Genomic DNA, 13,855 nt, shown 5'->3' on the forward strand with positions numbered 1-13,855 from the left:
ATACACTATATATGTTATATATATATATATATATATATATATATATATATACACACAATATAAGCTACAGTCAGTATACACTATATATGTTTTATATATATATATATATATATATATATATATATATATATACACAATATAAGCTACAGTCAGTATACACTATATATGTTTGTGTGTAAGGTATAACATATATATATATATATATATATATATATATACACACACACAATATAAGCTACAGTCAGTATACACTATATATGTCTGTGTGTAAGGTATAACATATATATATATATATATATATATATATATATGTATACACACACACACAATATAAGCTACAGTCAGTATACACTATATATGTTTGTGTGTAAGGTATAACATATATATATATATATATATATATATATATATATATATACACAATATAAGCTACAGTCAGTACACACTATATATGTTTGTGTGTAAGGTGTAACATATATATATATAGTACACAATATAAGCTACAGTCAGTATACACTATATATGTCTGTGTGTAAGGTATAACATATATATATATATATATATATATATACATATATATATACACAGACACACACACAATATAAGCTACAGTCAGTATACACTATATATGTTTGTGTGTAAGGTGTAACATATATATATATAGTACACAATATAAGCTACAGTCAGTATACACTATATATGTCTGTGTGTAAGGTATAACATATATATATATATATATACATATATATATACACAGACACACACACAATATAAGCTACAGTCAGTATACACTATATATGTCTGTGTATGAGGAATAACATCTATATTATCATGAGTGTGTTTTATGTAGGTAGCAATGTATAAGTTACACTTTGTATACATGTGTGTATGTTGTGTATAATGCAAGGCACACAGTCTGACCTGTATTGTAGACTATATATGTCTGTGTGTAATGTATAACATGTAATGTATCTATATATATTCTTGTTTAATGTAAAACACACAATATAAGTTATAGTTACACTATATATGTTTGTGTGTATGGCATACCATTTATGTATGTATATATATACATGCATGAGTTATATAAGTAACAATGTATATTTTATACTATATATGTGTGTGTGTATAAATATGGCATATGTATACTGTATATATCTTTGCTTAATGTCATACATATATAGATTTATGAGGCACACTATGTGAGCTATAATACAATATATATACACCCTCTCCCACTTTCTTCTCTATTTTTACCTAACCATAAATCATTTTGCATTTTAAAAAGGATATAAAATCCAATCTGTACCTTTCAGAATATTATGGGGAAAAAAGTAAAGTTCTAATCTATTATTTATCATGTGTATTATCCCTGTGCCTCTTATCTCCCTATCCACTTCTGGGTCATGTATTTTCTGGTTATCTGGTGATAAGGGGAGATCTGCTAGAATATTTAAGCCCAGCAATATACTCATCTCCCTGGATACACAGAACAGTGGGGGTATATTTTAGGCTCAACCTAAAAAGGAGACTGCAGACCTCTCATCCTGAGTAATTGAAATATTTACACTTCTGTGACTTCCTTCATGTCTTTAAAGGAAATACAAGAATTGAGGTGGTGGTCTTCTTTGCTGTAGGGGGGCTTCTATTAAACAGTGCTATAAATATTATGTATTGTTTATTTTTATTATTTTTTTTTTATTATTATATTTATGTATTATATTATTATATTATTTTCTATGTCATATTAATAGCTATCATGAATATGGTGTTACATTTGTATTTTTTGTAATTAATTATTATGAGATTATTATTATTATTACTACTACCTTCTATCAATAATCTCTCTTTATCCTCCTTACCCCCCCCCCCCCCCCCCCCACCATAAATAAATCTCAATTCATTAAAGGGAAGGAAAAAAAAAAAAAAGAAATGTCACAGTTATTGACATAAATCAATGTCACCCATTAATCATAGCCAAAACTAATAAGAAGAGATCTTGGATTAACTCCTTGGCTGCCAAGCCTGAGAGGAGGAGGGCAGGGAAAGAGGGGGTTAAATGGCAGGTCTATCAATAGGTGAGACCTCCATGTAAGCTGTAATGTATAAGATCTTTAAATACTGCATTGAGAAATGAAGAAGAAGGTAAAAAATGAGAGCTTGAGCCTGTGCTCTGAGTAGATGAGGAGGCTTGTAGTTTTAAATTCAATGTGACAGCTTTGGAAAGAAGGGATGATGAATACTCCTATTATTAGATCAGTCTATTTGCTGCTCAATGTCTCTCAGTAATTGGAGCAACATCACTTTAAAGGTTCAGAGAGTAGAAGCATTTCTGGTGAAAAATCCCTACAACAAGCCTGAGAATGTTTAAAGTGAAATCTATTAGTGCTTGGGAGAAGGGAGGGGATGAGGAGAAGCTTTCCCTCCTATGTGTGTGTAGAGTATTTAGCTGGGTATCAATCAGATGCATTAAGTTCTTCTCCAGCCCTGGCATCCCCCTCCCCCTTGTTGTGATGTAGTTCTTATCTCAGCCCCCCTTGTCTTGTTGTGACAGCCCTGATATTGTTTATTGAGGTGGATGTCAGGTATAATTAGCAATCGATATGGAAAACGTTTCCTGCAAAGCCACGTCTCTGACGTCACAACCGATTAAGGTTTCTTATTGGTCCCAAATTCCCCAAGCCTGAGCTAATTATTGGAAGCTTGATGTTGATAAAGTAATGCTCATCCTGTGCTGGTGGCATGTCCCCTCCTCACTGGTCACTGCATGCTTACTAGGGTCCCACCACCACCAGCAGCAGCAGCAGCAGCAGCCCTTCAGCTGTGGCAGCTCTATCCAGGGAGATGATGGACAGTAGGCTCCTAGAGCATCCTCATGCCCAGTTTGGAGGCTCCATGAGTGGCATGGTTGGCTTCCCTTACCCCCTCGGCCACCACCATGTGTACGAGTTAGCCAGTCACCAGCTGCAGTCCGCGGCCGCCGTGCCCTTCTCCATAGACGGATTACTCAATGGGTCCTGCTCTGCATCTGTGGTCAACCCGACCCCCCTGCTCCCCTCTGGATGTGGGATGAATGGAGACAGTCAGCAGTACAAGTTATCAGGTAGGAGCTGCTGGGGAAGGGGGAAAACACACAATTGACGGGCTAGGGTGGGCAGACCTAGTGCTATCACCTATACATCTATATCACCTATACATCTATATCACCTATACATCTATATCACCTATACATCTGATCAGTGTTGGGGGCAGAAGCCTGGATTAATACTATGGTACTATTACTTATATACGGGTATAATGCACAGTGCTGGGGGACGAGCCTGGAATAATATTATGGTACTATTACTTATATACGGGTATAATACACAGTGCTGGGGGACGAGCCTGGAATAATACTATGGTACTATTACTTATATACGGGTATAATGCACAGTGCTGGGGGACGAGCCTGGAATAATATTATGGTACTATTACTTATATACGGGTATAATACACAGTGCTGGGGGATGAGCCTGGAAAAACAGGGTGATATCGCTTATAAACGGGTAAAATGCACAGTGCTGGGGGACGAGCCTGGAATAACAGGGTGATATCGCTTATAAACGGGTAAAATGCACAGTGCTGGGGGACGAGCATGGAATAAATACTATGGTACTATTACTTATATACGGGTATAATACACAGTGCTGGGGGACGAGCCTGGAATAAATACTATGGTACTATTACTTATATACGGGTATAATACACAGTGCTGGGGGAGAAGCCTGGAATAAATACTATGGTACTATTACTTATATACGGGTATAATACACAGTGCTGGGGGAGAAGCCTGGAATAAATACTATGGTACTATTACTTATACACGGGTAAAATGCACAGTGCTGGGGGACGAGCCTGGAATAAATACTATGGTACTATTACTTATATACGGGTATAATACACAGTGCTGGGGGACGAGCCTGGAATAATACTTTGGTGATATTACTTATATACGGGTATAATACACAGTGTTGGGGGACGAGCCTGGAATAATACTATGGTGATATTTCTTATATACGGGTATAATACACAGTGCTGGGGGACGAGCCTGGAATAATACTATGGTGATATTTCTTATATACGGGTATAATACACAGTGCTGGGGGACGAGCCTGGAATAATACTTTGGTGATATTACTTATATACGGGTATAATACACAGTGCTGGGGGACGAGCCTGGAATAATACTATGGTGATATTTCTTATATACGGGTATAATACACAGTGCTGGGGGACGAGCCTGGAACAATACTTTGGTGATATTACTTATATACGGGTATAATACACAGTGCTGGGGGACGAGCCTGGAATAATATTATGGTACTATTACATATATATATATATATATATATATATATATATATATATATATATATATATATATAATGCACAGTGCTCGGTGGAAAAGCCCTAAATACCAGGGTGCTATCACTTATATTCGGAGATAAGGCGCAGTGATAGGATAAAGCCTGGAATGATAGGGTGCTATAACTTATATATGTATATATTGCACAGTGCTGGGTGACGAGCTTGGAATAACAGGGTGCTATTATTTATATATGAATATATTGCACAGTGATAGGATAAAGCCTGGGATAACAGGGTGCTATTATTTATATATGTGTATAATGCACAATGCTTGATAGAAATAGAAGGGCCCTAAATAACACGATGCTATTATTTCTATAAATATATCGGTATGCTTTGAACAACCGAGTGTTATATATATATATGTATGTATATGTTTGTATATATACATATATATATATATATATATATATATATATATATATATATATATATATAAAATGCACAGTGCTAGGAAGACAAGCCTGGTACAACAGGGTGCTGTGACTTATATATCTGTATAATACACGGTGCTAGGGGCAGGACAAGCCTGGAACTACTAAATATTGTCACCTATATATCTATATAATACTCTATATAACTGGGTGCTGTCACTTATATATCTATGTAATACACGGTCACCTATTGTCACCTATATATCTATATAATACTCTATATAACTGGGTGCTATCACATATATCTATGTAATACACGGTCACCTATTGTCACCTATATATCTATATAATACTCTATATAACTGGGTGCTATCACTTATATATCTATGTAATACACGGTCACCTATTGTCACCTATATATCTATATAATACTCTATATAACTGGGTGCTATCACTTATATATCTGTGTAATACACGGTCACCTATTGTCACCTATATATCTATATAATACTCTATATAACTGGGTGCTATCACTTATATATCTGTGTACTGCTCAGTGATGGGGGACAAGCCAGATAGAATATAGTCGTGTATAATGCAGAGTGATGGGGGAAAGAAGCCTACAATAAAGGATATACTATTAGTTATATACCTATATACAATGCCTAGAACTAGGGAAACAACCCCTCAAGTAATAACTGGGAGCTAGTGGTTATATATCTGTTATTAATAATAATAATAATAATAATAATAATAATAATAAAAATAATAATAATAATATAAAGGGACAAGCGTGAAATACCCGGGCGCTGATAGCTGTATATCCATATATAAGGGAGGATATAACCGGGGGGTATATATATAATGGACAGTTCTGAGGGGACATGGGTATATATTGGTAATTAATGCACAGGATTTGGGGGATGCAGGAATATTGTTTATATAGAAATATCATTTTGGGTGCAGAAGAGACAATATCTAGGTGGTGTAGATTCAGTATCTCTGTTATGCACATTTCTAGTATAATTATATATATATATATATATATATATATATATATATATATATATACACACACACACATATATATAGATAATGCACAATTCTAGGGGGTTCTTCCTAGGTGAAGCCTGAAGTCACAGTGTGCTGTAATAATATACAGTAGGGAGGATAACAAATATTGCTAAATATCTAAATATCTGGGTGCATCTTAATAAAAAAGAAATAAAGGAATATCGATCTATAAATGTACATTACTTTGGGTGGTTGTTCTGCTGCAGAAACAAACCCTAAATACACATGTCCACAGCAGTAGGTGACACCCAGGATCAAAAGCTGCTGCACAAACACACAGGCTTCTCTGTCACTGACAATCCAGCCCTTTAACACCAGGCATTCACACCCCACTACTAGAAAACAAATGGGAGGGTGACGTTTTATAGGGTGCCTGGGTGCAGCACACACGTGCACATGTGTCAGGACTGGATACAAACAATCCAAATACTGGATCCGATTGTATATATATATATATATATATATATATATATATATATATATGTTCGTTTCTGTATACAACAGTGTTTCCCAACTAAAGTGCCTCCAGCTGTTGCCAAAGTACAACTCCCAACTCATATATTCGTTTCTGTATACAGCAGTGTTTCCCAACTAAAGTGCCTCCAGCTGTTGCCAAACTACAACTCCCAACTCATAGATTCGTTTCTGTATACAGCAGTGTTTCCCAACTAAAGTGCCTCCAGCTGTTGCAAAACTACAACTCCCAACTCATATATTCGTTTCTGTTTACAGCAGTGTTTCCCAACTAAAGTGCCTCCAGCTGTGGAAAAACTACAACTCCCAACTCATATATTCGTTTCTGTATACAGCAGTGTTTCCTAACTAAAGTGCCTCCAGCTGTTGCAAAACTACAACTCCCAACTCATATATTCGTTTCTGTACACAGCATTGTTTCCCAACTAAAGTGCCTCCAGCTGTTGCAAAACTACAACTCCCAACTCATATATTCGTTTCTGTATACAGCAGTGTTTCCCAACTAAAGTGCCTCCAGCTGTTGCAAAACTACAACTGCTGGGAGTTGTAGTTTTGCAACAGCTGGAGGCACTTTAGTTGGGAAACACTGTTGTATACATTACATTACATGTTCTAAAATAATGAGGCAACAAATGCAAAATCTACTGCCTTGTTTACAACTTGTTTAGTAGATTCTCTTCCCCTCTTGGGGTCCCATAAGGTGACAGATTTGGGGGTGAGGATGGGACTTGCACACATAGATACAAAAGGCTTTCCTTTTAACACACTTACCCTATAATGCCCTTACTTTTTGGGACCTCCATGGGGTCCCATTCAGCTATCATGACTGCCAGAGGTCCATTACCCCAAGTAATGGCCTTTTTTTTTTTTTCTCCCCCAAAATGTCTGTGCAGGTCCCTGAGGATGACAATGTGTGGGAAGGGGGACACAGCCAGTGATGTAAAAAGGCATTTCCCTGCAGGGGGTCCCCCTTCTCTATTTTCCAAATTCACTTCCCCAAACGTGGGAAGAGGTCATAAAATGGCTTTGATCGCTCAGACAGGCAGCTCTTTAAAGTCCTGCTTTATTTATCTTCTCAGCCTATGGGATACACTATATCTATGTGTGTTGATACTATGTTTAGAATACAACAAGGCATCATGGCATGAGCTGACATGGACCTGTTTTTTTTTTTTTTTTTTTTTTTTTTTAATAGACTCCAGTGACCCGGATAAGGAGAGCCCAGGGTGCAAAAGGAGGAGAACCAGGACCAATTTTACTGGATGGCAACTGGAGGAGCTGGAGAAAGCCTTCAATGAAAGCCACTACCCAGATGTGTTCATGAGAGAAGCCCTGGCACTGAGACTGGATCTGGTGGAATCGAGAGTTCAGGTAAAAACAACTACTTCTATAAAAAAAAAAAAAAAAAAATTTAATAAAAAAAAAAAAATAAGAAACATAACAAATACAAAAAAAAATAAGAAAGATAACAAATACAAAAAAAAATAAGATACAAAAAAACGGAAAAAATCTAATTACAAAAAAAATAAGAAAAATAACAAATACAAATAAATAAATAAAAAAATAAAAAAGTCGCACCCCTGTCTAAATAAGTTCTGAATTGTCGCTTTAATTGCGTTTTAATTAGGCGCATTTTCCTGAGCAGTGGCATCTCTATTTGCATATCCATATCCCCTTTGTGTAATGTGCTTGAAATGAACTCAGCGATATTATCTACAATGTTGTACAGATGTCTTGCCTTTTGAATTATTACATCTAATGAATTATTTATGCCTCCATGTTTATGGCAAAACACTAAGGGGAATTAAAATAATCATCGTTGCAAACTATACCCGGTGATAGGGAAACTTTATCCTTGATAAAGAGGTTTTGTTTATTTTTCCTTTATTTCATTCATTATTATTATTATTATTTGTTGTTGTTGTTGTTTGTGTTTGTTTATTGTTTTTATATATTGCTTTGTTTATTAGTAAAACGTTTAGACGTTCTATAGTCAGTTGGAAGTTATCTCTACAGAATAGGGCAGAACTGAAACAATGTAACGAGTACAATAAAAATATTAAATAAATATATATATATATATATATATATATATATAGTGGCACAAACATATAAGTGATAAAATGTCGTTCCCCATTAAGTGTTTGCTCATATAGTTTCCATAAATACAGAATGATGTGGTGGTTTCACTAGCAGGGACCCCCCTGTGAATGTGCTTAAAGGTAAAAGGCAGGAGGCCAGAGTGTAATGAAGACCCTGGAGGTGTGGAGTTTATAAGAAAGAAGAGTGGAGGGCTGTATTATTAAAGCATTAGCTTTGTTTCAAGGGATATTTACAAAATGCACCCTCTCCCCCTTCTGACCTCTCCTGGTTTCAAACCTTTTCATCCAATTTGTTCTGAGATTGTTAAGTGAAGCCTGGACCTCACTTTCCCCTTTAATTCCATAATGAGGTAATTCTCAATGGCAGCAACCGCCTGGAATTAACACAAAAGCTTTATAGGATGAGGGGAGGCAGAAGGCTCTAAATAAACTTTCAAGGGGGATAGAGGAAGGGGAGGAGGAGGTGTCCAAATTTGCTAGTATCGACTGTGTGTGTGTGTGTGTGTGTGTGTGTATGTATATATATATATATATATATATATATATATATATATATATAAATAAAAAATAAATAAAAATTATATATATATATAATTTTTATTTATTTTTTATTTATTTAATGTTTTTTTTTGCAAGATTTTATTTATTATATATATATATATATATATATATATTTACATTTATTTAATGTTTTTTTTATTTTACTTTATTTTATTTATTATTATTATACATACATATATATATATATATATATATATATATTATTTTTTTTTTTTCTATTACTTATTTATGTAAACTTAAAACCATTGCATCAGGGGTTCTACTGTTGACAGCTACCAGGCAATAAAGTAGAATTTAGGATAATTTATGGCTCATCATTAAAGGACACAGTCACAGCTATCACATTGCGTTTTATTTATGCTTCGGCATAGTTTTTGTTTTACTTTTTGATCATTTTTAGTTAGGGATTTATTTTTCAGCGTTTATGCTGCACACTTTATGCTGTACACGTGCTTTCTGTATATATATATATATATATATATATATATATATATATATATATATATATATATATATATAGTTATTGTTTTCTCTTTGGCTTTACATTGGTTTTTACTGCTAGAGTTGTTCTTAAGCCCCTGGTATAAAAATTACAGATATCATTTACCACCGTGTTTGTAATGTTGTACTTATCCGTGTAGGTTTTTTTTTCTTGGTTTTATATTATATTTTATTTTTACAAGTTTTGCGGCTGTCCTTTTTTTAAAACATCGGTGGAAATAATTGGATCGAGACTTTTATGCGCTTAAAAAGATCGTAAAAGTCACAATCAGATCGTAAAAGCCCAGATTCCAGTTCCAGTTCAGTAAATAGACGATTGTAATTTGTGCAATTATTGGAGCTTTTTATATGGGGTTTTGGTGGATTTTTTTTTCGCGAAATATTCATTAGGAGTAGTTTATTATTATCGTGTATAATTGGTTGATAGAAGTGTAATTGTATGGTGTCTACTGAAGAGGGGACGATGGGTAGGGGGATGGGATAGATAGATACATAGATAGATAGATAGATAGATAGATAGATAGATATAAGATAGATAGATATGAGAAAGATAGGAGATAGATATGAGATAGATAGATATGAGATAGATAGATATGAGATAGATAGATAGATATGAGATAGATAGATAGATAGATATGAGATAGATAGATATGAGATAGATAGATATGAGATAGATAGATAGATAGTTATGAGATAGATAGATATGAGATAGATAGATAGATAGATATGAGATAGATAGATATGAGATAGATAGATAGATAGATATGAGATAGATAGATAGATAGTTATGAGATAGATAGATATGAGATAGATAGATAGATAGTTATGAGATAGATAGATATTAGATATGAGATAGATAGATAGATAGATAAATATGAGATAGATAGATAGATGGATATGAGATAGATAAATAAATAGATAGATCAGTGTTTTCCAACCATGGAGCCTCCAGCTGGGGCAAAACTACAACTCCCAGCATGCCCAGCAAGCCAAAGGCAGTCGTGGCATGCTGGGAGTTGTAGTTTTGCAACAGTTGAAGGCTCCATGGTTGGGAAACACTGAGATAAATAGATAGATAGATAGATATGAGATAGATAGATAGATAGATAGATATGAGATAGATATGATATAGATAGATATGAGATAGATATGATATAGATAGATAGATAGATAGATAGATAGATAGATAGATATGAGATAGATAGATAGATAGATAGATATGAGATAGATAGATATGAGATAGATAGATAGATAGATAGATAGATATGAGATAGATAGATATGAGATAGATAGATAGATAGATAGATAGATAGATAGAGGATAGATATTGTCTTTTTTAAGTGACATTCCTAATTAGAGAATTTTTTCAAGACATTTTAGGATCAATTAACACCACTGGGAGAATGTGGGACTCTGAGTCCTCCAAAGTTGAGCTAAAAGCAATAATAGAAAGTAATAGTAAAGCATAAGACTTGTCTTCCTCGGCCAGTGCTGAATGTTAATGGATTTTCATTATATGTAGGTTTGGTTCCAAAATCGCAGAGCAAAGTGGAGAAAGAAAGAGAACACCAAGAAAGGGCCTGGAAGGCCGGCCCATAACTCCCACCCGACCACCTGCAGTGGGGAGCCCATGGACCCCGAGGAAATAGCCAGGAAGGAGCTGGAGAAGATGGAGAAGAAGAAGAGGAAGCAGGAGAAGAAGCTGCTGAGGAGCCAGTCCCGTCACCAGCACTCCCCATCCATGTCCCTCCACACCCCAAGTTCTGACAGTGACAGTGGTCTCTCCCAGACTCAGGACTCCATGGAGCCCACTCTACCAGACACCAGGAACCAAACGCCAAGCTGTGACCCAACAGGACAAGCCTTCTACCAAAGAAACACAGGACAAAAAGACAGGGTGAACGACAAAGACTCATCTCCAGAGGCCCACCACAACTCAGGCTTGTGTTCTAATGGAAGGGGGTCTGCCTTCCAGAAACTTAACCCCTTCAGTGTGGAAAGTTTACTGTCAGACTCCCCTCCCAGGAGGAAAGCAGGGGTGGACTACCCGAGTCTGTCTGGGCCCAGGACCTTGATTGGCAAGGGTCACTTTCTCCTCTACCCCATCACCCAACCTCTTGGCTTCATTGTGCCACAGACTTCTATTAAAAACAGTTCAGCCCAGGAAACTAATCCAAACTTGGGTCAAAGAGACTCGAATCACAACAATACCAACTCAAGTCAACCCAATCAGAGTACCTCCCCGAAACACACACAGCTGTACCCCGGGAACAGTACGAACTCCACACAGACCAACCTCCCCATATGCAAGACTGAAGGTCTTGTCCCGATGGGGGTTTCTCCTTGCCATGCCCAGGCTTCTTCAGGGGACACAGGGACTGGTCAGCCGCAGGACAGCACTTTTTCAGAACCAAAGTCTCCTATGTCTCCAACCTCTGGAGAACCCCAACCCAGAGACACATCAGACTGTCCAGACCCCGCACCCCTTTCCTGCACCCCCAAACCAAGCATAGACTGTGAAGACGTAGACATGGATTAACCCCCACCCCCCCTTCACTATAACAACAACCCCTCAAAGACTCTACAGACTTCGGTACATTCCCAAAGCTGAACCCACAAATCACAAACGGTTCTGTCCTCACCCTGTAGAACAAACCTTTAAGAATCAGGTGCAATTCTATCTTATTTAGCACAGTTTAACTTTATAGGAATAATAATAATAATAATAATAAAAAAGCTGTAATAAATAAAAATAATAATAATACTAAAAATAATAATAACAACAACAACAACAACAACAATAAATCCAAAACAGACCGTAAAAAGCAACGAGAATCCTCAGTCTTGTAAAATGCAGAAATGTATAAAAAAATATTTATATAAATATATATATGTAAAACTTTTTTTTTTGTTTTATTTGGATAAATAAAGATTTTAAAAAAATTAAAGAGATGGGTTGTTGAGTGGTGTAAAAAAAGACAGTGGTCTTCAAACTGTGGCCCTCCAGCTGTTGCAAAAAGTACAATTTCCAGCATTTGTTGAAACGGGTTGTTGAGTGGTGTAAAAAAAGACAGTGGTCTTCAAACTGTGGCCCTCCAGATGTTGCAAAAAATACAATTCCCAGCATTTGTTGAGACAGGTTGTTGAGTGATGTAAAAAGCCAAACTGTGGCCCTCCAGCTGTTGCAAAACTATAACTCCCAGCATGCCCGGACAGCCGAAGGCTGTCCGGGCATGCTGGGAGTTGTAGTTTTGCAACAGCTGGAGGCACACTGTTTGAAGATAAGCAATTATCAATCCTATGCATTGTTTTTTATTGTGTTTATTTTTTATGTTTTGTATTATTCATTATGCAATGTATTTATTATGCAGCCTTTTGTATCTATGTGTGCAAGTCCCATCCTCACCCCCAAATCTGTCACCTTTTGGGACCCCAAGAGGGGAAGAGAGTCTACTAAACAAGTTGTAAACAAGGCAGTAGATTTAGAATTTGTTGCCTCATTATTTTATAACCTGTAATGTAATGTAGACAACAGGGTTTCCCAACCAGGGTTCCTCCAGCTGTTGCAAAACTAGGCTGTCCGGGCATGCTGGGAGTTGTAGTTTTGCAACAGCTGGAGGCACTTTAGTTGGGAAACACTGCTGTAGACAGAAACGAATATATGAGTTGGGAGTTGTAGTTTTGCCACAGCTGGAGGCACTTTAGTTGGGAAACACTGCTGTATACAGAAACGAATCTATGAGTTGAGAGTTGTAGCTTTGCCACAGCTGGAGGCACTTTAGTTGGGAAACACTGCTGTAGACAGAAACGAATATATGAGTTGGGAGTTGTAGTTTTGCAACAGCTGGAGGCACTTTAGTTGGGAAACACTGCTGTAGACAGAAACGAATATATGAGTTGGGAGTTGTAGCTTTGCAACAGCTGGAGGCACTTTAGTTGGGAAACACTGCTGTAGACAGAAACGAATATATGAGTTGGGAGTTGTAGTTTTGCCACAGCTGGAGGCACTTTAGTTGGGAAACACTGTTGTAGACAGAAACGAATCTATGAGTTGGGAGTTGTAGTCTTGCAACAGCTGGAGGCACACTGTTTGAAGATAAGCAATTATCATGCATTTGTTTATATTGAGTTTATATTTTTTTAATGTTTTGTATTATTTATTATGCAATGTAAACAGATAGATGATGCAGTTGGAGCTAAATAGATATAGACAAGCTGCAGACATGGAATAGAATTTTTCCTTTTTTTATTTTATTATTTTTTATTTTTTTCCCCCTCCTTCCTCTTGTGTGTTTGTGTTTATTGCTTAACAAATGTATGCATCCCTATCCCTCCCCCCTTAGCCTGTGTGACACACACACA

At 36.3% G+C, this 13,855-nt stretch overlaps 1 protein-coding gene across 2 annotated transcripts in view; it reads left to right on the forward strand.

Annotated features, from left to right (window-relative positions):
* The first annotated feature begins 2,577 nt into the window (after positions 1 to 2,577).
* The window catches only part of UNCX (UNC homeobox), a 45,024-nt gene continuing 33,746 nt past the window's right edge, over positions 2,578 to 13,855 (forward strand). The window contains exons 1-3 of one of the 2 annotated variants that reach the window (XM_056534209.1): positions 2,580 to 3,103; positions 7,525 to 7,700; positions 11,016 to 12,408. In XM_056534209.1, the coding sequence (XP_056390184.1) occupies positions 2,845 to 3,103; positions 7,525 to 7,700; positions 11,016 to 12,032 (1,452 nt within the window). In that variant the 5' untranslated portion in view covers positions 2,580 to 2,844 and the 3' untranslated portion in view covers positions 12,033 to 12,408. Of the gene's footprint in view, positions 3,104 to 7,524; positions 7,701 to 11,015; positions 12,409 to 13,855 lie in introns of those variants that run through there. The other variant, XM_056534210.1, reaches the window with a different exon arrangement.

The sequence above is a fragment of the Hyla sarda genome, chromosome 8 (assembly GCF_029499605.1).
Source record: "Hyla sarda isolate aHylSar1 chromosome 8, aHylSar1.hap1, whole genome shotgun sequence".
Lineage (NCBI taxonomy): Eukaryota > Metazoa > Chordata > Amphibia > Anura > Hylidae > Hyla > Hyla sarda.